Raw genomic sequence first — 25,169 nt, forward strand, 5'->3', positions numbered from 1 at the left:
CCAGCTGTGCTGGTTTAAGAGATCCTGTTTTCACTTAAAAAATAAAAGTAAAAAATAGGTCTGGGAGTGTAGCCCATGGGAGTGTAGCCCGGAGGTAGAAGGGCTTCCAGGAACCCCAGTACCACCAAAAAAAAAAAAAAAAAGGAGGAGGATTACGGTTCGCGGCCAGTCTCAGCTACTTAGTAAGGCCCTTTGCAACTCAGTGAGACTGTTTCAAAAAATAAGAATAGCTGGGCGTGGTGGCGCATCCTTGTAATCCCAGCGTTCCATTCGGGAGATTGAGACTGGAGGATCGTGGTTCGTGGACAGCCTCAGCTTCTTAGTGAGTCCTCTGCAGCTCAGTGAGACCTGATTTCAAAATAAAGAATAAAAAATAGGGCAAGGGTGTAGCTTGGAGATCAAATGCTCCTGGGTTCCAGACCCACACACACAAAAAATAAAAATAAAAAATAGGGCTGGGACTGTAGCTTGGAGGTAGAATTCCCCTGAGTTCCATCCCTAATACTGAAAAAAAAAAGTCTTCAGTCTTGAATATAGATATGTAAAAAACTCATGTAAATTAATGAAGTGTTATATACAAATATCTCACAAGGTAAAAAACTTTATTTTGATCAGGAAGGGGTTTGGAGTCTCATTTGAGCTCTAAAAGGCTCTTCTTCATCTTTTATTTTGAAACAGGGTCTTGCTGAGTTGCTTAGACTGGCTGTGGGACGTGCCTCCTGTCTCAGCCTCCCAAGTATTTGGATTATAGGCATCTGCCACCATGCCTAGCTCAGCTAGGTTTTTTGAGTCTCATCCAAACCAAAGAGATTCCAGATCTCAGCCTGAAGATGAATGCTGTGTTCAGCATGTTAATAATCTGGTGTGTCTTAGAATACAAATTGGTAAGCCTTTTCTGTAAATCTGTAAAGTCCACGTAGTAAATATTTGGGGCTTTTTTTTTTGTACTGGGGATGGAACTCAGGGGCAGTCTACCTCTGAGCTGCAACCCCAGCCCCATTTTATTCTTTATTTCAAAACAGGGTCTCACTATGTTGTGCAGGACCTCTTTAAATTGTCAAGGCTGAAGCCGGGCGTGGTGGCGCACGCTTGTAGTCCCAGCATTTGGGAGGCTGAGACCGGAGGATCAGGGTTCGCGGACAGCTTCAGCTACTTGGTGAGGCCTTTCGCAACTTAGTGAGACCCCATTTCAAAATGAAGAATAAAAATTAGGGCAGGGGATGTAGCTCAGAGGTCAAATGTCCCTGGGTTCCATCCCAAGTACCGCAAAAAAAAAAAAAAAAAATTGTCAAGGCTGGCTGGAAACTTTGAATTCTCCTGTCTCAGCCTTCCAAGTACTGGGATTACAAGTGTGCCACCACACCCGGCTCATATTTTTAGGATTTTGCTATCTTGGTGGGTCTCTGTGGTGACTCATTCCTACCACTATGATATAAAAATAGCCATAGATGATATATAAACTAATGGGCATTATTGTTTCTAGTAAAATTTTATTTACAAAAACAAGTAGCACAGCTGGGTGTTAGCACAACCTTATTTCAAAATGAAAAATAAATGGGGTTGTGGCTCAGGGGTAAAATGCTCCTGGGTTCAATCTGCAGAAACAAAAACCAAGCAGCTAGTCATATTTGGTCCAAGTGCAGGAGTTTGCCTACCTCAGTAGCGCAGCGGGTGTGAATCTGAGTGTGTGTGTGTGTGTGTTGGGTTGATGCTGGTAGGTAGCAGGAGATTAAGCTAGAAAGGCAGATTAGGCAAGTCTTTAATGCCGGCCTACTGAAGTTATTCTTTACTCTTATCCTGGAGAGGATGGGGAGCCATTAAGGATTTTTGAGCAGGGGAGTGATGTTATTAGTATTGAGGATTAGGAGAATAACTCTGGTGACACTGTGGCAGATAGTTGGAGCTACAGGCAGAGGGACCAATTAGAAGGCTGTTGCCATAGCAAAGGCAATAAGGGTTTATCTATAAACCTGCCTGTTTTACAGTGTTACTGTAAGGATCCAGTGAGAACGTAAAGTGAATGTGCTTTGGCACCAGATTGTAGCTGATAATAATTCTGAGTAGTCATGGTTCATTTTCTGTTATGGGAGGAATTCCCTGGAGGTCTAGTGAGGTGAGTCACCTCATAGGCTGCTGTTCCCCAGTAGCTTGGAATGAACTGATCATACTATCTAGTGACCGTGGGTTCCATGGGAAGAAAGTGGTCTAGATTCATCCTAAGTGCCAGCCTCACCAGGGTCCCCTGCTTTTTCTTTTTCTTTTCTTTTTTTTTTTTTTTTTTTTGGTAGTACAAGGGATGAAACCTTGGGACATTCTACTCTGAGCTACGCCCCAGCCCTATTTTTTGTTCTTTATTTTCAAACAGGGTCTCACTAAGTTGCAGAGGGTATTACTAAGTAGCTGAGGCTAGCCGAGAACCTGTGATTCTCCTGTCTCAGCTTCCCAAGTACTGGGATTGCAGGAGTGTGCCAGCACACCCTGCCTGTTCCCTTTCTTTTGGAATTACCTTTCCTCAGGGTGGGAGAGACTCTTGAAATCAAATGGCAGCTAGGCCGAGGTTTGCCTGGGATCATATGTCATACTGTGTTACTGAAGCTGTCACTCTTTCTTCAGGGGATGTTGGGAATTACTATTATGGACAAGGCCACCCAATGAAGCCTCACCGAATCCGCATGACTCACAATTTGCTGCTCAATTATGGTCTTTACCGAAAAATGGAAATCTATGTGAGTAACTGGAGCGTTGCCTCTGCTAACCTCGTTTTACATTGTTTCAGTTTTTCAACTACTGACTCCTTAATCAGATGTCTTGAGAGGTCATTGTACATGAAAGGTTGTATGGAGGTCACTCTAGGGCTGAGAGCCACATGTGAACAAACAAACTACATTGTGCATGTGCAACAGTTAAAGAATATGCAGATGAGGCTGGGTGTGGAGGCGCACACGTGTAATCCCTACACTTGGGAGGCTGATGGGGGATCACTATTCGGACAGCCTCAGCTACTTAGTGGGGGCCTTTACAATTCAGTGAGACCTTGTTTCAAAATAAAGAATAAGCCCGGCGGGCATGGTGGCGCTAGCCTGTAATCCCAGCATTGAGGAGGCTGAGATTGGAGGATCAAGGTTCCTGGACAGCCTCACTGAATAGCAACTTAGTGAGACACTGTTTCAAGATAAAGAATAAAAAATTGGGCAAGGGGTGTAGCTTGGAGGTTGAATGCCCCTGGGTTCCATCCCCAGACCCACACACACAAAGAAAGAATAATAAGAGCCGGGCGTGGTGACGCACACTTGTAATCCCAGCATTTGGGAGGCTGAGGCAGGAGGATCCGGGTTCACGGACAGCCTCAGCTACTTAGTGAGGCCTTTTGCAACTCAGTGAGACCCTGTTTCTTTTTGTGTGTGTGTGGTACTGGGGATGGAACCCAGGGGCTTCTCTACCTCTGGGCTACACTCCCAGAACTATTTTTTTTTTGTATTTTGTTTGGAAACAGGGTCTCACAGATTTGCTGAGAGCCTCACTAAGTAGCTGAGTTTGGCTTCGAACCTGTGTGATCCTCCTGTCTCAGCTTCCCAAGTGCTGGGATTACAAACTTGAGCCACCATGCCCGGCTTGAGACCCTGTTTTAAAATAAAGAATAAAAAAATAGGACTGGGGGTGTAGCTTGGAGGTAGAATACCCCTGGGCTCCATCCCCAGTACTGCAAAAAACAAAAACAAAAGCCTTGCTTAGATATTACTTACAGGAAACATTCTGTACCTTCCATATCCCCTTCTTCCTTCACTCATTATCTCTGCATCTTGCATATATATTTTTCCCCTATTATTTATTTATTTATTTTTCCTTTTTTGTGTGTCTGGGGATGGAACCCAGGGGCATTCGACCTTCAAGCTACACCCTCTGCCCTATTTTTTTAGTCTTTTTTTTTTTTTTTTTTTTTTGGTGGTAGTACTGGGGATGGAACCTAGAGGCTTTCTACCTCCGGGCTATACTCCCAGACCTATTTTATACTTTACTTGGAAACAGGGTCTCACTAAGTTGCTGAGAGCCTCATGAAGTAGCTGAGGCTGGCTTTGATCCTTCTGTCTCAGCCTCCCAAGCGCAGGGATTACAAGCGTGCTCCACCATGCCCAGCTATTTATTCTTTATTTTGAAACCACGTCTCACTGAGTTGCAGAGGACCTTACTAAGTAGTTGTGGCTGTCTGCGAACCACGATCCTCCGGTTTCAGCCTCCCAAATGCTGGGATTACAAGGGTGTGCCACCATGCCCAGCTTATTTTTTATTCTTTATTTTGAAACAGGGTCTCACTGAGTTGCAAAGAGCCTCACTAAGTAGCTGAGGCTGGCTTTGAACCTGCGCAATCCTCCAGTCTCAGCCTCCCAAATGCTGGGATTACAAGTATGCGCCACCATGCCCGACTTTGTTTTTTTGATACTGGGGATTGAACTCAGAGACATTTTACTTTTGAACAACACCGCCAGCACTTTTAACTTTTTTTATTTTTTTGGTGGTACTGGGGGTGGAACCCAGAGGCTTTCTACTTCTGGGCTATACTCCCAGACCCATTTATATTTTATTTGGAAACAGGGTCTCACTAAGTTGCTGAGAGCCTCACTAAGTAGCTGAGGCTGGCTTCGAACCTGTGTGATCCTCCTGTCTCAGCCTCCCAAGTGCGGGGATTACAAGCGTGCGCCACCACTCCCGGCATTGCCAGCACTTTTTAAATTTTCTTTCTTGAAACAGGTTCTCACTAGGTTGCTGAGGCTGGTCTTGAACCTGTGACCCTCCTATCTCAGCCACCTATATACTGGGATTACAGGCGTGTGCCACCATGCTTGACTTAAGTAGGGTTTTAAAGATTAAAGAGAATTTAGCCTGGATTTTAGGAAGCGATTGTCATTCTAGGCCAAGGGAAAATAGTAGGCAACGAGGCAGAGGTAAGAAAAATATGGTGTTTAGAGCTAGGTGTGGTGGTGCACCTTTGTAATCCCTGTACTTGGGAGGCTAAGACAGAAGGATCACAATTTTTAGACAGCCTCAGCTAATTAGTGAGGCCCTCTGCAACTTAGTGAGACCCTGTTCAAAATAAAGATTAAACCGGGCGTGGTGGCACACACTTGTAATCCTAGCATTTGAGAGGCTAAGACAGGAGGATCATGGTTCGCTGACAGCCTCAGCTACTACTTAGTGTGGCCCTTTGCAACTCAGTGAGACCCTGATTCAAAATAAAGAATAAAAAATAGGGCTGGGGGTATAGCTCAGAGGTCGAATGTCCCTGGGTTCCATCCCCAGACCCGCAAAAATAAATCAATAATAAAGGCTAATGGAGAAAGAAAGAAAAATATGATGTTTGGGGAAAATATAGGTAGTTCAGTGAACAGATACACAGTGTGAGTAAAAGGAGATATAGCTGGAGAGGTCCTCCTAAGTACTGGGATTACAGGCATGTTCCACTATACCCGGCTGTTATTTAAAATTTGTATACAAACAAATGTATCAGTATATCTGTAGGCCAAATTTAGTTCAACAGTTTCCCTATTTAAATCTTCTGGAGAGCCGGGCGTGGTGGCGCACGCTTGTAATCTCCGCGCTTGGGAGGCTGAGACAGGAGGATCGCACGGGTTCGAAGCCAGCCTCAGCTACTTAGTGAGGCTCTCAGCAACCGAGTGAGACCCTGTTTCCAAATAAAATATAAAAAAGGTCTGGGAGTATAGCGCGGAGGTAGAAAGCCTCTGGGTTTCACCCCCAGTACCACCAAAAAAAATAAATAAATAAATAAAAATAAATAAATAAATCTTCTGGAGGCAGTGAGGGCAAGCCAAGTGAAGTGAAGCCTACCTGAGAAGTAGAAACGGGCTCATTAGGAGCAACAAGGCCAGTTAGAAGGCTGTTGCCAAGAGTCCAAATGGGAAAATAAAGAGGGGCTGGGGACCCATTTTGCCTTATGCATAAGAGTTAAAGTCTGTGGCAGGAGCTCGAGTAACTTAGCAACAGCAGCATCCTTGCCATTCCAGAGTGAAGAGATGAGTCTTCTGTCCCAGATGGCCTTTGTCATAGTTTTGGGGCCCGTGGAGGCACCTGGGGAAGGAAGGAGGGGGACTAGAGGAGCAGACAGACCTTGGGACCAGGGGAGTGTGTAGGTATGAATGGCAGCTGAGGATGAAAACATAAGGGTCCTCATAGATACCCCTCTCCCCTTGTTCATAAAGAGGGAAAATCCTCCCAGAAATTTCCCAGGAGACTTTTTCTGACATCTCAGGTCATTGCCGTTCTCAGATCATTCACCAGTGTAGGTGGATAGGATTACTAGAACTGGCACAGACCAATCACGATTTGATCTCTAGGGCAGGGCACATCAACACCAACCAAATTGGGATCTGTTACCCAGAGAATGGCTCTTTGGGGAGGCAGCATAGGAGATAATACCAGGCTGGAGATGACTTCATCGGTATGGTGTTCTTATTATCAACTCCTCAAGCAAAACTCGAGCATATCTCTCCTTGGATCTCTAGACACTGTTGTCCTTAGTGGGATCTTTTTCCTCCTCTGGCTCTACTTCTCCACTGAATGCGAACCTTCGGCTCTCTCCCATCCTTTCTCAGTGCTGTGGCCTATGCATCCCTTTCCCAAAGTACAGGTAGCCATTTCAGTTATCTGTTCTGAAACTGATGGCTTTGGGGGATTGTCCCTGAAGGAGGCTCCTTTAGAACTTGGCTGTATTTTTTATTTTTATTTATTTGTATATTTATTTATTTTGATGGAACTAAGGATTGAACCCACAGGCATTCTACCTCTGAGGTATACCCCCAGACCTCCTGCCATTTATTTATTTATTTATTTACTGACTGACTGATTTATTTATTTAGTAGTACCAGGGATTAAGCCCAGAGGCATTTTATTTCTGAGCTACAGCCCTAGGCCTTTTTATATTTTGTTTCAAAACAGGGTCTCCTAGGTTGCTGGGAGTCTTGTCTTGGACCTTTGATCCCTTTGGAGTTGCAGACATGTAACACCATGCCTGGCATCCCAGCCCAGTTCATTTCATTTTATTTTTTAATTTTTGTTTGGTACTGGAGATCGAACCCAGGGGATTTTACCACTTATACTTCCAGCCCGATTTCATATTTTAGTTTGTTTGTTTGTTTGTTTATTTTTATTGGGACTGGGAATGGAACCCAGTGGCATTCGACCTCCGAGCTACACCCCCTGCCCTATTTTGTATTCTTTATTTTGAAACAAGGTCTCACTAAGTTGCAGAGGGCCTCACTAAGTAGGTGAGGCTGGCCATGAACCCGGATCCTCCTGTCTGAGCCTTCTGAATACTGGGATTACGAGCATACACCACCACATTCGGCTCATTTTTTATTTTGAAACAGGGCCTTACTAAATTGCCAAGGCTGGCTGCAAACCTGCAGTCCTCCTGTCTAGCCTCCTAAATAATGGAATTATGAATGTGCACCACCATTCCTGGCTTTATTTTTTGTTTTCAAACAAGGTCTCACTTGCTGGGCGTGGTGGCGCACGCTTGTAATCCCCAGGCTTGGGAGGCGGATACAGCAGGATCGCACTGTTTCAAAGCCAGCCTCGCTGGCTTAAGAGATCCTGTTTCCAAATAAAATATAAAATAGGTCTGGAAGTGTAGCCCGGAGGTAGAAGGGTTCCATCCCTAGTACTACCAAAAACAAAAAACACAAACAAAGTCTCACTAAGTTGCTGAGAGTCTCGCTATGTTGTTGAAGCTGTCTTTGAACCTGTGATACTCATGTCTCAGCCTCCCAAGTACTGGGATTACAGGTGTATAAAATTTAATTAATCAATTTGTGGTCCTGGGGATTGAAACCAGGGCCCTATGGATACTAGGCAGCACCCTGTCACTGAGCTACATTCCTAGCCCTTTTAAAATTGTAATTAAATTTTGTTCTCTCACTAAGTTGCTGAGGCTGATATCATACCTTTGATCCTCCTATCTCAATCTCAAGTACTAGGATTACAGACATATACCACCATGTCCAGCTTCAATAAAGTTTTAATTTTTATATTTTTTTTTTTTTTTTTTTTTTTTTTGGTGGTACTGGGATTCCTGGAAGCCCTTCTACCTCTGGGCTACACTCCCAGACCTATTTTATTTTTATTTTTTTTAAAACAGGCTCTCTTAAGCCAGGGAAGCTGGCTTCAAACCTGTGTGATCCTCCTGTCTCCCCCTCTCAAGCGCGGGGATTAAAAGCGTGCACCACCACGCCCGGCGCCAGTTTTATAATTTTTTTCATAAAGACAACACAAAGAACCAGGCGTGATGGCCCATGCCTATAACCTTAGTACATGGGAGGCTGAGACCGGAGGATCACCATTAGCAAACAGCCTCAGCTACTTAGTGTGGCCCTCTGCAATTTAGTGAGACCCTGTTTCAAAATAAAGAATACAAAATAGGGCAGGGGGTGTAGCTCGGGGGTTGAATGCCCCTGGGTTCCATCCCCAGACCCATTTTTAAAAAAGAAAATAGAAGGAATCTAAGCTGGGTGTGGTGGCACATGTTTGTAATCCCAGGACTTGAGGGGCTGAGAAGGGAGGATCACAGTTTCAAAGCCAGCCTCACCAAATTTGGTAGGCTATCAGCAACTTAGATCTTATTTACAAATAATAAAATAAAAAAAGGGCTGGAATGTAGCTCAGAGGTAGAATGTCCCTGGGTTCAATATCCAGTACCACCAAAAAAAAACAAAAAACAAGGAATTTGAGTACAGACACTGGCAAGAAGCTCTGTGCGTCTTGTTGAAGAAGAGTTGCCTGTCTGGAGTATATTTATGAAAAAGGCAAGGTGCCAGGCACCATGTTTGTTGCTTAGATAACGTTTGACCTGCTCCTGGTCCCCTACCCCCAGAGCAGAACAAGCACATGTGCAATATCTGTGCAGTTTGATGCGTGTGATAAGGGAAAGTACAGGATTCTCTGGGGAGCACTTCAAAGAGTTTCTTAATGGAGATTCTGGGGGTTCAGGACAGATTTGTGGGCAAATTGACTTTTCATTTGCAGCCTAAAGGTTGAGTAGAGGGTGTGAAGAGAGCAGTGTTGCATTCTGGGTCATAGTTTTACTGAGGCCTAAGGGTGCAAGAGAGTCCCCTAGTCCCCTTAGGGAATTGCAAATTAAACTGTGCTTGGCAGATTGGTACAGTGCTGTGCATGAGATAAATTCAGTCCCTCAAACATATTTTGTTTATCCTACAATATATTTTTAAGAACTTTATTAGCCAACCATTGAAAACAATGAAACTTGACCCAAATGAACCTGGCAGTCAGGTCCAAACTCCCTCCTGGCATCAAGAACTAAAGCTGTGTAAAGGCTGTCTTCTGCTCACCAGTTTTGAGGCTGTGCATATGTTTATGTTACTATTCAGCCCTATTTTTTTTTTTTTCTCCCCTGGGGTTGAAACCCAGGGGCATTCTACCTCCAAGCTATACCTCCAGCCTGATTTTTTTATTTTTTATTTTGAAACAGGGTCTCACTGATTTGCAAAGGGCCTAAGTAGTTGAGACTGTCCATGAACCGAGATCCTCCTATCTCAACCTCCCAAATGCTGGGTTTACAAGCATGTGCCACCACACCTGGCAATTTTTTTATTTTTGAAACTGGCTTTGAATTATACATTTCTTTTTTCCCCCCAATGTACTGGAGATTAAACCTAGCATTTGTCTTCCAAGCTAGACTCCCCAGCCTAATTTTATTTTTTTATTTTATTTTATTTTTGCAGTTCTGGGGTTGGAACCCAGGGACATCCCACTTCCGAGCTATACCCCAGCCCTATTTTTTATTCTTTATTTTGAAACAGGTCTCATTAAGTTGCAGAGAACCTCAAGAAGTGGCTGAGGCTGGCTGAGAACCCAGATCCTCGTGTCTCAGCCTCCCAAATGCTGGGATTGCATGCATGCGCCACCACGCCTGGCATTATTATTTTTTATTTTGAAACAGGGTCTTACTAAGTTGCTGAGAGCCTCAGTACATTGCTAAGGCTGGCCTTGAACCTATGATCCTGATTGGACTGTACTTTTTTTTTTGCGGTACTGAAGATTCAGCTCAGGGGCATTTTACCTCTGAGTTCCATCCCTAGCCCGATTTTATTCTTTATTTTGAAACAGGATCTCACTAAGCTGAAGAGGTCTCACTAAGTAGCTGAGGCTGGCCGCACACCTGGATCCTCCTGTCTCAGCCTCCCAAATGCTGGGACTATAAGTGTGCGTCACCATGCCCGACTTGTACTCTATTCTTTTTTTTTTTTTTTTTTCAGTACTAGGGATGGAACCCCGGGACAGTCTACCTCCTAGCTACCCGCCCCCCTGCCCTATTTTATTCTTTATTTTGAAAGGAGTCTCACTAAGTTGCAGCAACAGGGTCTTAACGGTGTTGCAAAGGGCCTCAACTAAGTAGCTACGACTGGCTACGGCCTGGATCCTCCTGTCTCAGCCTTCCAAATGCTGGAATTACAAGCGTGCACCACCACGTCCCGTAATTGTACATTTCTTGAGGCCTGAATCTTACGAATTATTTCCTTTTGTCCAGTACCTGTCTCAATGCTGGGCAGAAAATGTGGTCTTCAAATTAGACTGTGTGAAGACTGGCAGTAGTCAAGAGTAACTTGCTCTCCTTCCTGTCCTCCAGCGCCCTCACAAAGCCAATGCTGAGGAGATGACAAAGTACCACAGTGATGACTACATTAAATTCTTGCGCTCCATTCGTCCAGATAACATGTCTGAGTACAGCAAGCAGATGCAGAGATGTAAGTCCATTCTGTTCCTCCCTGCTCTCAAGCCCCCAGTTGTCTACCTTTCCTGTTGCCCTCTCCTTCCCCGTTCCTCACAGTGTTGACCCCATCAGTATAAAGCCAGCCTCACAATGAGAAACGCATAGTGGGAAGAGGGAAAGCTCACAGAAAAGTTCTCCCTGGCCTCTCTGTCCTTTGGAGAGGCCCACCCTGCCTCCTATTCAGCTGACATCTGGTTTCCCTTTCCCCTTAAGGGTGCCAAAGTTCTTCCTTTTTCTTAAGTCTGGTTTTCCAATTGTAAATAATAGATATTGGACTTTTTCCGCCAAGTGTTAAGAGTTGAGCAGATCCGGGCCTGGTGGCGCACGCTTGTAACCCAGCATTCGGGAGGCTGAGATCGGAGGATCGTGGTTCACAGACAGCCTCAGCTATTTAGTGAGGCCCTCTGCAACTCAGTGAGACCCGGTTTCAAAACAAAGAATAAAAAATAGGGCAGGGGCCGTAGCTCAGAGGTCAAATGCCCCTGGATTCCATCCCCAGACCCGCAAAAAAAAAAAAAAAAAAAAAAGAGTTGAGCACAAGCGTGGTGGCACACACTTGTAATCACAGTACTTGGGAGGCTGAGACAGGAGGATCGCAGTTCATGGACAGCCTCAGCTATTTAGTGAGGTCCTTTGCAACTCAGAACCTGTTTCAAAATAAAGAATAAAAATTTGGGCTGGAGTATAGCTCAGAGGTAAAATGCCCCTGAGTTCAATCTTCAGTACTGCAAAAAAAAAAAAAAAATTAGAGGCTGCTCAGCACAGACTTTAGATGATGTAATTTGAGAGATGAGAAGATTCTGTTTTGTCCCTAGCAATTTGAAGCTCCAGAATGGACTCCGTGTCAGAAGCTACACTTCGTTTGGAGGAATCACAGAGATTACTTTATCTGTAGTGAAGGTTATTCAAATTTGGGACTAAACAGTCATACCTAACTTCTCCCTTGTATTAGTTAGAAATAATCTCTTAGCTGGGCGTGGTGGCACACGCTTGTAATCCCTGCGCTTGGGAGGCAGAGACAGGAGGATCGCGCAGGTTTGATGCCAGTCGTGCTGGCTTAAGAGACCCTGTTTCCAAATAAAATATAAAAAATAGGTCTGGGAGTGTAGCCCGGAGGTAGAAGGGTTTCCAGGAACCCCAGTACCACCAAAAAAAAAAAAAAAAAAAAAAATCTCTTAGCACCTCAGGGCTAATAAAACAGTATAATAGTATTGTTCAAAGAAGTTTGATTAGCTTCTGGCATTTTATATTGCAATATCAGGAAATTTCTTCTACTTGTTTTTTGTTACTGGCACAAGGTGGTCTGATTCCAAGGAAGCAAGTTATTTACTAGTTACAGTAGCTGCAGTGTTAATGAGCCCGCCATAGAGACCTTTCTTGAAGCATTAAGCTTCTCTGCTACCCACAACTCCAGATGCTGTTGGCCCCTCTGAGTGAGGTGTTTGCTCTCTGAATTGGCAGGATCTTATTGCTTTCCAAGGTAAGACAAATTCATTTCTTCACTTGCAGATGGCTTTGGGGGTTTCCATACCCATTTAGGCCAAAGATCCAGCTCCATTCTCAGCAGAACAGGCTCTCATTAGAGAAGCAGATTGGCATTGAAGAAAGAAAAAGATCTCAGCTGTCTTAATTTAAATGTTAGTTCTAGACAGGATGGTGGCGCGTGCCTGTAATCCTAGTACTTGGGAGGCTGAGACAGGAGGATTGCAGCTTTAAGGACAGTAGTAGTAAGTAGTGAGACTCATCGACCTAACATACAAAAAAAATGTTAGGTCTAAGCTCCTTCCTCTTCCCCTAGGCCAATCTCCCTTTCCTTTGGAGAGCCCACCTGTCTTCCTTGCACTTCCCATTCAGCATACATCTGATTTCCCTTACTCTCCCAGGGTGCCAAAAGTGTTGCTTTTTCTCAAATCTGGTTTTCCTTGTTTTTTGATTATAAATAATAGATGTTGGACTTGTTCCAGTTCCAGTTAGCATTACAACATCAACCCAAGAGTCCTGTCCTTGTCATGGGAGAAGCACTGGCCAACTACCTTCCTTGCCTCCCTCTCCTTCCCCATTCCTTGCAGTACTGACCCCGTCAGTATAAAGCCAGCCTAATAATGAGAAATGCGTAGTGGGAAGAGGAAAAACTCAGAGAAAAGTTCTCCCTAGCCTCCCAGATTAGCTCAGTGAGTGTTGCTCTCCCTCCCCCTCTTCATCACCCCCTTCCCATCCCTGTCTTAGCTCCTTGAGCTGGGAAGTAATGGGCTGGCTATTAGAGCCACTTGTTGGATTAGGGGCCTGAAGGGAAATATTTTTTCTCATGTCTTAAAACACCCATTCTTTCCCGCGGGGACTTCATATCCCAAGTGGGAGTAGGGATGTAACTTGGGAAACCCAGCAGGTTGGAACCTACTGCAGAAGGAAACAGCCAGAGGAGAACAGGTGCTTATAGATAAATAGCCTGGCCCCAGGGACTAAAGTTTCTGTTGACACAGCCTCCCCTATTTACTCAGGAAGTGAGGAAGAGCCACCCAGTCTTGTGCCCTAAGCAGCAGCTCTTCCTTAGGGCACCAGATCTTGGGCACCCTCCAAGCTAGGGCTTTGCCAGAGCTGGTAACCCTTGTGGTTATTAGAAATCCTGAGGTTCAGGTGCCTTGAGGTGTTACCACAGTCCAAGCTGGGCTCTCCCTCCCTCTCCATCCCAGGGCTCCTTCTCCTCGCTGTGTCGAGAGCTGTTGATGACAGCAGGTGCAGTGAGAAGGCTGGGTAGGGAGAATAAGGAGCTAGTCCCACTCCTGACTCTGCCTTCCTGTATGTTGTTGGTGTCTCGGCAGTTCCCTTCTGTGTGAGCCCAGGCTTCTCATGGGCTCTGTGGTCTGCAGCTCCAGGTGCGCTTTCCTTCCCGTCTTTCTGTGCATTTGCATTAGTGTTTGCATGTTTCCACATTGTGTACTGCTTTGTACATACCGCTGTAGGCCTGAAATAACTCCTCCAGTTGTCACTCATGGGTGTAGTGACGAGCAGTGGACTGTGGGAGTCAGGGCACCTGCACTTTCCGTTCCTGCCACTACCTGGTTCTCTCGCCCTGGGCAAGCCAGAGCCACTCAACTTCTCTGTGTCTGTTTCTCTGCTTAGTGGGGTTGATATCTGTCTCATCTGGCTCATAGGGTTTTGGTGAGAATCAAGTGAGATTGTATATGTGAAGGTACTTGAGAAAGGCCAGGGTTTATTTTCACAAACTTTGGGGACTGACAAGCAAAGCTTGAGTCTTGAACGCCACCTCCGCCATTTATTAGCAGTTTACCTCTCTGAGCTTGTAGGTGGGACCAAATCCTTGCACAGGAGATGGTGTGAGGGATGGTGCATCAGATACCTAAAGCCTTCAGCAGTTTCTACCATGCAGTAAGCACTCAGTGAATGATAGCTGTACAGGTCTCTGTTCTTTGTGTCCTTATATGTCAGCTGGAGTGAAGTCCAGGAGCAAACTTAGGCTGCAGGAAGATAAATTTTTCTTCTTCAGGGAATCAACCAGCCAGGCATGGTGGTGCACACCTAGGATCCCAGTACTTGGGAGGCTGAGATAGGATTACAGGTTGCAGACCAGCCTTAGCAACTTATTGAAATTCTCAGCAATTTAGCAAGACTCTGTTTTTAAACAAAATTTTTAAAACAGCTGAGTGGGGCGTAGTGGCGCACGCTTGTAATCCCAGCATTCAGCTACTTAGTGAGACCCTCCACAACTTAGTAAGACCCTATTTCTTTCTTCTTTTTTTATTGGGGTTCCTGGAAGCCGTTCTACCTCCAGGCTACACTCCCAGACCTATTTTTACATTTTTATATGGAAACAGGGTCTCCTAAGCCAGCGCACATGGCTGGCTTCAAACCTGCAAGATCCTCCTTTCTCTGCCTCCCAAGCGCAGGGATTACAAGCGTGTGCCACCACGCCCGGCCCTGTGAGACCCTATTTCAAAATAAAGAATAAAAAATAAGGCAGGGGGTACAGCTTGGAGGTTGAATGCCCCTAGGTTCCATCCTGAGACCCACAAAAAGATAAAATAAATAAAAAAGGCTGAGGGTGAAGCCAGGTGTGGTGGCACACATTTGTAATCCCAGTACTTGGGAGGCTGAGACAGGAGGATTTTAGGTTCATGGCCAACCTCAGCTACTTAGTGAGGCCCTCTGCAACTCAGTGAGACCCTGTTTCAAAAATAAAGAGTAAGTCGGGCGTGGTGACGCATGCTTGTAATCCCAGCATTCAGGAGTCTGAGACAGAAGGATGGCGCAGGCCTGTAATTCCAGAACAAGAGGATTGTAGATTTGTGGATAGCCTCAGCAAGTAGTGAGACTCATCAACCTAGTGAGAGACCCTGTTTCCAAATAAGAAATAAAACCGAACTGGGGATGTAGCTCCAAGGAAGAATGTCTCTGGGTTCACTCTTCAGTACCACCAAAAAAAAAAAAAAAATCTAAACAAGCAGGATGCGGTGGCACTTACCTATAATCCTAGTACTTCGGAGCCTGAGACGGGAGGGTTATAGGTTTGAGATTAGCCTCAGCAATTTAGGAAGACCCTGTTTTTTATTTATTTTATTTTATTTTATTATGGGTCTGGGGATGAAACCCAGGGGCATTCGACCTCTGAGCTACACCCCCTGCCCTATTTTTTATTCTTCTTGAGTGGTACTGAGGGTGGAATCCAGGGGCTTTTCTACCTTTGGGCTACACTCCCAGACCTATTTTATACTTTATTTGGAAAACAGGGTCTAAGTTGGTGAGAGCCTCACTAAGCAGCTCAGGCTGGCTTCAAACCTATGCGATCCTCCTTTCTCAACCTCCTAAGCGCTGGAATTACAAGTGTGCACCACCACGCCCAGCTATTCTTTATTTTGAAACCAGTCTCACTAAGTTGTGGAGGGCCGTCTGCTAACCGCGATTCTCCTGTCTCAGCCTCCCGAATGCTGGGATTATAAGCGTGACCCACTACGCCTGGCAGAGACCCTGTTTTAAAATAAAAAGTCAAAAGGGATGAGGCTGAGACAGGAGGATCTCACAGGTTCGAAGCCAGCCTCAGCTACTTAGTGAGGCTCTCAGCAACTTAATGAGACCCTGTTTCCAAATAAAATATAAAATAGGTCTGGGAGTACAGCCCGGAGGTAGAAAGCCCCTGGGTTCCACCCCCAGTACCACCAAAAAAAAAAAAAAAAAAAGTCAAAAGGGATGAGAGTATAGCTTGGAGGTAGAATGCCCCTGGGTTCAATCCCCAGTACCAAAAAAAGAAAAAAGAAAAAAAGAAACAAAATGGAAAGAAATTTTGTAAACTAACCTTGTGCTTATTTTTTTTTAAGTCAATGTTGGTGAGGACTGTCCAGTGTTCGATGGCCTGTTTGAGTTCTGTCAGTTGTCTACTGGTGGCTCTGTGGGTAAGGATATACACCCCTCCCCAAGGGATGTGCTGGGCTCGTCTCGTAAGGTCTACCTCACGGTCCTGCTTTTTACTTTAAATCTCTAAATGTCCTCATCTTCATTCCCAGCCGGGGTTCAGGCTCTGACCTGGTCCTGACAGGTATCCTTGACTGTCCTCCTACCAAGAGATCATAAATACAGAATCCGCTGCAGACCTCCTGGGGCTGTTGAGACAGCATATGTGAAAGCACTCTGTGAATGCAAGCTGCTATAAAAATGGAAGTGTCATCACTGATGCCTTCCAAAAGGGGCATGGCGCTTCTCTTGAGAGGTCACAAGTATTCCCACACGCCTCCACTTCCATTGGTAACTTTTGGGTTGCCTTTAAGATTAAAGCCCTTTCTTAACAGATATAGCCATGTGTCACTAATGATGGAAACACATTCTGAGAAATATTTTAGGCAATTTGGTGTACTTAGACAAACCTAAATGGTGTATCCTACTTCCTATCATACTGTATAGCCTAGAGATCCTAGGGTCGTGGTGAACAAAACAGTATGAATTTAACTTAGTGAAGCCCGGCATGGTAGCCCATTCTTATAATCCTGGCATTCGGGAGGCGGAGACTGAGGATCACAGTTTGCGGACAGCCTTAGCCACCTAGTGAGGCCCTCTGCAACTCAGTAAGACCTGGTTTCAAAATAAAGAATAAAAATAGGGCAGGGGTAGCTTGGAGTTCGAATGCCCCGGGTTCCATGCCCAGACCCGCCAACAAAACAAAACAAAAAGACTAAAAATAGGACTGGGGGTATATCTCAGAGGTACAGTGCCCTTGGGTTCCATCCCCAGTACCTCAAAAATTACTGAGACCCCTTTAAAAATAAAAAGGGTTAGCCGTGTATGGTTGCGCACACTTGTAATCCCAGCATTGGGAGGCTTGAGACAGAAGTACTTCGTGAGCCCCTTTGCAGTTTTACACACACACACACACACACACACACGAGATATATGAGGCTGCTGGTATAGCATGGCACACTATTAGAGTGTGTGTGTGTGTGTGTGTGTGTGTTTTACTGGGGATTGAACCCAGGGGCATTCTGCCACTAAGCTACATCACAGCCCTTCTTACTTTTTATATTTCTATTTTTGTGCAGAACTAGGGATTGAACCGAGGGGCATTCTGTCTCTGACCTACACCCCCAGCCCAGATTTTACTCTTTATTTTGAAACAGGGTCTTACTAAATTGCAGAGGGCCTCCCTAAGTAGCTGAGGCTGGCCACAAACCCGTGATCCTCCTGTCTTAGCCTCCCAAGTACGAGATTATAATCATGCGCAACCACGCCTGGTTTATTTTATTTTTTAAAACAGTTTTGCCAAGTTACTGTGTACTGTAGTGCCTTAAATCTTTGAGCCTTTTTACAGCCTCCCCAGTACTAGTATTACAGGCATATACCACCATGCCCAGCTGGCATACTATGTTACAGTGAACTTTATAAGTAGCAGTAGTCTCTCTCTTTTTTTTTTTAATTGGTAGTAGGAATTGAACTCAGAGGCCATTCTACCTTGCAGCTATATCCCATCCCTATTTTTTTTTTTTTTTTGAAATGGGATCCTGCTAGGTTGATGAGTCTCACTACTTGTTAAGACTGGCCTTGCACCTGCAATCCTCCTGTTTCAGTCTCCCAAGTACTGGGATTACAAGCATGAGCCCGTACACCCAGCTAAGAGTACTCTCTAAAATAAGAAGTATGCTGGGTATGGTAGGTAGCGCACACTAGGTAGTTAAGGCTGTGAGGCTGTTCGCGAACTGCAATTCTCTGGTCTTTGCCTCCCGAATGTTGGGATTGCAAGCGTGTGCCACCATGCCCGGCATGGAACCTTTTCTTTTTTTTTTTTTTTTTTTTTTTTTTTTTTTTTTGGTGGTACTGGGATTCCTGGAAACCCTTCTATCTTTGGGCTGCACTCCCTATTTTTTTATATTTTTATTTGGAAACAGGGTCTCTTAAGCCAGTGAGGCTGGCTTCGAACCTACGCGATCCTCCTGTCTCCACCTCCCAAGTGTGGGGATTACAAGTGTACGCCACCACACCCGGCAGAACCATTTAAAAAAAATGTTGTGCACAACTATACTTATTTTCCTGTGATCATTATATCTAACCCCAGCCCCCAAATAATCTCAGAAAACAAAGTTGTACACAGACTAAAACCAAAATCACTTATATTTATACTATTCACGGATAACCATTATTCCCATTTTAATATTTGTATGTCTTTTTTTTCTATTTGTGTATATCTGAACATATATACATCTATCTATTTTACAATTATGTGTTATATAGTTTTGTACCTACTTTTTAACTTATTTTGCCACATGGTATAAGTTTGTAATCTCAGTACTAGTACTGGGATTATAGGAGGATTACTGAGACAGGAGGATTGCAGGTTCGAGGATAGCGTCAACAACTTAATAAGACCCCGTTTCAAAATAAAAGAATAAGCCGGGCGTGGTGGTGCACGCTTGTAATTCCAGCATTCAGTAGGCTGAGACCAGAGGATCGTGGTTCGCAGACAGCCTCAGCTACTTAGTGAGGCTCTCCACAACTTAGTGAGACCCTATTTCAAAATAAGGAATAAAGAAAAAAGGGCAGGGGGTGTAGCTTGGAGATCAAATGCCCCTGGGTTCCATCCCCTACCCGCAAAAAAATAAAAAATAAAAGAATAAAAATGGGCTGGGGGTATAGTTCAGAGGTAGGATGCCCCAGTACCACCAAAAAAAAATTTACATATGCAATCCAGGGTACTTAGGCGAATGTGCGCACATTTACACTCTTATTTACTCTGAAGCCAAAGTTTTCGCAAAAGAGCGGTTATCCTTACTATTATATTTTTATCCTATCCTATTTCCTTTAAAAAGTAGATACTAGCCGGGCGTGGTGGCGCACGCTTGTAATCCCCGCGCTTGGGAGGCAGAGACAGGAGGATCGCGCAGTTAAAAAGTCCTTTCCTAGCTGGGTGTGATGGCCCATGCTTGTAATCCAGTACTTGGGAGGCTGAGACAGGAGGATTGAGGTTCTTGGACACTCTCAGCTCCTTAGTCAAGCCCTCTGTAACCTAGTGAGACCCTGTTTCAAAGTAAAGAATAGCCAGGCGTGGTAGCGCATGCTTGTAATCCCCGCCCTTGGGAGGCAGAGACAGGAGGATCGCGCAGGTTCGAAGCCAGCCGCGTGCGCTGGCTTAGGAGACCCTGTTTCCAAATAAAAATGTAAAAATAGGTCTGGGAGTGTAGCCCGGAGGTAGAAGGGCTTCCAGGAACCCCAGTACCACAAAAAAAAGAAAAGAAAAAAAAGTAGATACTAATCATGACCCACTAAATCAATTTGAAGGCCTAGTGGGTTCATATCCTTGGTTTGGGAACTAGTTTAGGAGTAGCCAGTATCATATACTCCCTGTTGGGGTAGCACGGGAGGGCGGGCACTGCCTTGCGAGCTGTATAGTACAGCTGTTGAATAAGCAAGTCTCAACTCTCACTGGGCTCCTTGGGGGAAGGAGAGAGTGGCTTAGTAACAGGCCTGTGTTCTCTCTCCCCTTGCCCAGCAAGTGCTGTGAAACTTAACAAGCAGCAGACGGACATCGCTGTGAATTGGGCTGGGGGCCTTCACCATGCAAAGAAGTCCGAGGCGTCTGGCTTCTGTTACGTCAATGATATCGTCTTGGCCATCCTGGAACTGCTAAAGTATGCCTGCCTGGCCTTGTTTCTTGGAGGAGCATCTTAGGCCAGGTTCCCACTCCCCTCTCCCCTAGGCTCGCCTCCCTAGTTTGCTTTTCCTACGATGTGCTGGCTAGGATGTGCTCGGTGTCTCTGGCCATCCTCTCCTTGACGGGGTCTTGGTTTAATTTGAACCCACGGCAAGATCAGGGCAGGTGCTGCTCAAATCCTGCCTCCAGAGTGCCCCTGTGTGGCTGGAGTTGACCCTGGCTGTAGAGTAGGAAGATCGGACTTGGTCGGCTTGGTCAGGCCTCTGGAGACACCCGGCCACTCTTCCACCTTCCTTCAGCCAGTTTCCACGTCTCTGGTGCTTAGAGATACCTGAGGGAGGCAGCCAGCCCGGTAAGCTGGGACCTGGCGCCCTTGGCGCGTCCCATCCTTAAAGAGCCCCCAGACCCCTGACCCCCTTCTGATCCTAGGTATCATCAGAGGGTGCTGTATATTGACATTGATATTCACCATGGCGATGGCGTGGAAGAGGCCTTCTATACCACAGACCGGGTCATGACTGTGTCCTTTCATAAATATGGAGAGTACTTCCCAGGAACTGGGGACCTACGGGTGAGAATTCCTTTTATGGGCCAACCAGCTCACCCTCAACTGCCAGCTCTAACTCTCCTATTCTGTGCCACTAAAACCCACTTCCTGCCTCTTTTGCCATTCAGAATGCCACGCCCCAGTCTGTGGCACCTGCCGTGGTCTCTTTCCCTCCCTTATTCTGAAGGAGGAATGATGGGATGTTGAGAGGTCAGAGAGGGATCAGTCTCCTGACACATTATATTTAATTTTTTTCCTCCTGGATACAGCTGAATTATATAACACACACACACACACACACACACACACACACACACACACACACACGTGCTGGGGATCGAACCCAGGGGCATTCTACTTTCAAGCTATACCCCTAGCCCTATTTTTTATTTTTTTTTTAATTTTAAAACAGGGTCTCACTAAGTTGCAGAGGCCCTCATTAAGTAGCTGAAGCTGGCTGCAAACCTGCAATCCTCCTGTCTTGGTCTCCCAAGTACTGGAATTACAAGCATGCACCATCATGCCCAGCTTATCACACTATTTTTGCATCCCATAGACTTGGGTTTGGGGCTAGGAATTAGGAATCTTATGGGTCATTTGAAGAGTTCTTAATATTTTTAAGTCACTGTTCTTTGGACATTTGACCCAGAAAAGTACATGAAAGTTTGCATCTAATATAGAATAGTTAAAAGATATGTTGCCTTACTTATATCTGTCTCTGTGTGTGACTATAAAGAAATCAGCCACTTTGCCATGAATTGGTCCTTGGGTGAAAAAGTGGCACTGATTCTGTTATTTGCCCACGGCAAGCACAAGAGTAAGGAGCATTTACTCTTTTGAAGCTAACTGGGGGAACTTTTCTCCCCTCTTCTCCCGGGTAGAGGACTCTGCAGTAAAACTTGGAAAGGAAAGGGTTGTTTGGGCTGGGGGTCATTTCTGTGACCCAACTGCCAACCCCAGTCCAAAGGTAGAGTCTTGTGCTGTGGGGTAGGGTATTCAGTCTCTGGCCCCATGAGTAGCTCTCAACCTCAGTGGCGGGTTTCGAGCTGTGAGCTGGGCTGGCCTGTGAAGGGACTTGTACCAGCCAAGGCTCCCCTGCCCCATCCCGGCCACCTCCTGGCCCAGCTTGCCTCCTCTAGAACCGCTGCCTTTCCTTAGCCTTCCGGCCCCATCCTTGAACCCTCTCCTGGCTTCAGCTTTCAGTTTTACTTTAATGTTCCTCTTGATTAGGACATTGGGGCTGGCAAAGGCAAGTATTACGCTGTAAACTACCCGCTCCGAGACGGGATTGACGACGAGTCCTATGAGGCCATTTTCAAGCCGGTAAGTGGTTCTGTCCAGCCCATGGGCTACAGATGGGCCTGGTCTAGGGGAGGGGTAGCAGAGCACCCGACGTACCCCAGGGATCTCTTCCCATGGCTAATTGGGAATCCAGGCTAACTCCACCCTGGATTGCAGTGGTCAGTTGGAGGAACAAAAACACCAACTATTTGTTGATGCCTTCTCTGTGCCTTCAAATGCACAACTGGATACAGTATCTAGGCATGATCTTTGCTCTCATAGTCCACGGAGGTGAGGCAGGCACTTAACCAGCAGTCTGTGCACAGTATTCTTTATGAGGGAGGTCATTGTGTCCTTTTGTACTTATGTCCACACATTTTTTTTTTTTTTTTTGGTGGTACTGGGGTTTCTGGAAGCCCTTCTACCTCTGGGCTACACTCCCAGACCTATTTTTACATTTTCATTTTTGGAAACAGGGTCTCCTAAGCCAGCGCGCGGCTGGCTTCGAACCTGTGCGATCCTCCTGTCTCCGTCTCCCAAGCGCGGGGATTACAAGCGTGCGCCACCACGCCCGGTGTGTCCACACATTTTAATAAGGACTAGTTGGGCATGTGCTGGTATATGCCTGTAGCCCTAATACTTCCTTGGGAGGCTATGACTGGAGGATCGCAGGTTGGAGACCATCCTGAGCAAGTAGTGAGAAGCTTGTCAACCTAGCAAGACTGTTTCCAAATAAAAATAAAATAGGTCTGGGGTTGTATCTTGGAGGCAGAATGCCCTTGGGCTCAACCCAAGTGCTCACACACACACACACTCACAAAGTAAGGACTTAAGAGCCGGGCGTGGTAGTGCACGCTTGTAATCCCAGCATTCAGGAGGCTGAGACAGGAGGATCTTGGTTTGAGGATAGCCTCAGCTACTACTTAGTGAGGTCCTATGCAACTCAGACCCTGTTTCAAAATAAAGGCTAAAAAATAGAGCTGGGAGTATAACTTGGAGGTAGAATGCCCCTGGGTTCCATCCCTAGTGCTGAAAAAAAAAAAAAAAAGTGAGGACTTACTCCAGCTTTTTAGACTTATTTTGTCTGGGAAAGCCCATCCAGAGATTCTAGAAAGGCCACCCGGCATGCTCTGGGGATGGAATTGCTGCAGGAGTCCTTGGGCAGGCTGGCCTGGTGCCTTGTGTCTGAGGTGAACAGAGGAGTGAGGCACAAATACTTCCTGGGCCAGAGAGAAGGCAGTCACAGGTGGTGACATTGAGCTGGGCTTTGGAAAATAAGAAGGTTCCCATGTGAAGAGAGTGGGAGGAGCTGGAGGTGTGACGTTCAGAGGCGCCAGCAGAAGTGCAGAGTACCCGAATGGAGCAGCACATGGGCTGTGTGCGCCATGCGCCACGGTGAAGGAGGCAGGAGGAGATGAATGTGGGGCTCTATTTCAAAGGAAGCTTTGAGGCAGCCATGGTGGCGCGCACCTGTAATCCCAGTGCTTGGGAGGCTCAGACAGAATCAGCCTCAGCAGCCAATGAGATCTCAGCAGCCTTAGGAAGACCCTGTGTCAAAACAAGATAAAAAAGGTGGGGAGGGTGCAGCCCAGAGATAGAATGCCTCTGAGTTCATCGTGTGTGTGTGTGTGTGTGTGTGTGTGTGTGTGTCTCACATACACACAATAAGTAAAATCAAAGGAACCCTTGAAAGCCATATATACTGAGGAGTTAAATCTTCACTTATGAGCAATTAGAAACTGTTACTAAAGTGTCAATGAGGTTGGATAACCACTCATCAAATAAGTGTGCAGCAAACAACCTACAGTGTATCTAATAATGATGATGACAGAGGAGCCTGTGTTATTATCTCTTTCCTCAGTAACTAGACTACAGATGTGAGTTTAAGATAAACAAAAGTAAAGTGCCTCTTTGCAATATAGGAGTGCCTCCTTGCTCAAAGTCTGTAGGACCAAGTGAGGAGAGCAGTTCCAGTGAAGGGTCTGGAGCTTCCTAAAGGAAGTGGTGCTGGAGCTTGGGATTGAAAGAAGGGGAAGATTACAGCATTGACAGGGGGGTGTTCTAGGTTCAGAGTTATTAGAGCTAGAAGTATCTTAGAGAGCCTTTCAAACTAGAAAACTCTTTTCCTCTATCCCACAGCCATGAGGGAGAGTGGAAGGGTAGGAGTGCATGGTAAGAACCAAAGTGCTGCTGGGCGTGGTGGCGCACGATTGTAATCCCCGTCCCCACGCTTGGGAGGCGGAGACAGGAGGATCATGCAGGTTCGAAGCCAGCCCCGCTGGCTTAAGAGACCGTTTCCAAATAAAAACATAAAATCGGTCTGGGAGTATAGCCCAGAGGTAGAAGGGTTTCCAGGAACCCCAGTACCACCAAAAAAAAAAAACAGAAGTGCTGCACCCACCCTTTCCACCCCTGAACCTCACATAGCTTTTGTGTGTGGTTGTAGGGATGGGACCCGGGGGCATTCTACCGAAACAAGGTCTCACTAAGCTGCAGAGGGCCTAAGTAGCTGAGGCTGGCTGCAAACCTGTGATCCTCCTGCCTCAACCTTCCAAGTACTGGGATTATAATTGCGCAACACCACGCCTGGCCTTTGCATAGCTACTTTTAAGGTTAGTGACTAGAATATGTCCTCTTAGGTCATGTCTAAAGTCATGGAAATGTTCCAGCCTAGTGCGGTGGTCTTGCAGTGTGGCTCAGACTCCCTGTCTGGGGATCGATTAGGTTGCTTCAATCTAACCATCAAAGGTGAGACCAGGTAGCACAGCGTGGGTGGGCAGGGTCCTTCTGGGTGCTTCTGTGACCCAGTACTCCTTTTCCCTCCAAAGGGCATGCCAAGTGTGTGGAATTTGTCAAGAGCTTCAACCTGCCTATGCTGATGCTGGGAGGAGGTGGTTACACCATTCGTAACGTTGCCCGGTGCTGGACCTACGAAACAGCTGTGGCCTTGGACACAGAGATCCCCAATGGTAAGAGCTCAGGGGACCAGGCTGGGCTGGGCAGGAGCTGGAGCCGCTTCCCCCTTGCTCCCAGGACTCTCTTCTAATACTAGTACTTGGGTCTCCTGCCTGTCCTCTTGTAATCCATAGGCCACAGCCATCTGCTTCTTCCTAGTTCTTTTTGACTATCTCTTCCTACTTGGCGTCTGGGCAGATTTTTTTTTTTTTTTTTTTTTTTTTTTTTTTTTTTTTTGCGGGTCTGGGGATGGAACCCAGAGGCATTCGACCTCCGAGCTACACCCCCTGCCCTAGTTTTTAGTCTTTATTTTGAAACTGGGTCTCACTGAGTTGCAGAGGGCCTCACTGAGTAGCTGAGGCTGTCCGCGAACCGCGATCCTCCAGGTTTCAGCCTCCCGAATGCTGGGATTACAAGCGTGCGCCACCACGCCCGGCCAGAAT

The 25,169-nt window shown here is 46.0% G+C and overlaps 1 protein-coding gene across 1 annotated transcript in view; it reads left to right on the forward strand.

Annotated features, from left to right (window-relative positions):
* HDAC1 (histone deacetylase 1) overlaps positions 1-25,169 on the forward strand; it is a gene marked incomplete at both ends in the record, with an annotated part of 41,469 nt that overhangs the window by 13,863 nt on the left and 2,437 nt on the right. Inside the window, 8 exons of the mRNA XM_080692062.1 lie at positions 2,614-2,726; positions 10,655-10,772; positions 16,129-16,203; positions 19,782-19,920; positions 20,373-20,514; positions 21,721-21,813; positions 24,411-24,519; positions 24,600-24,740. Of these exons, the coding sequence (XP_080548188.1) occupies positions 2,614-2,726; positions 10,655-10,772; positions 16,129-16,203; positions 19,782-19,920; positions 20,373-20,514; positions 21,721-21,813; positions 24,411-24,519; positions 24,600-24,740 (930 nt within the window). The remainder of the gene's footprint in view (positions 1-2,613; positions 2,727-10,654; positions 10,773-16,128; positions 16,204-19,781; positions 19,921-20,372; positions 20,515-21,720; positions 21,814-24,410; positions 24,520-24,599; positions 24,741-25,169) is intronic.

Source organism: Muscardinus avellanarius (genome assembly GCF_963383645.1).
Source record: "Muscardinus avellanarius genome assembly, chromosome: 3".
Lineage (NCBI taxonomy): Eukaryota > Metazoa > Chordata > Mammalia > Rodentia > Gliridae > Muscardinus > Muscardinus avellanarius.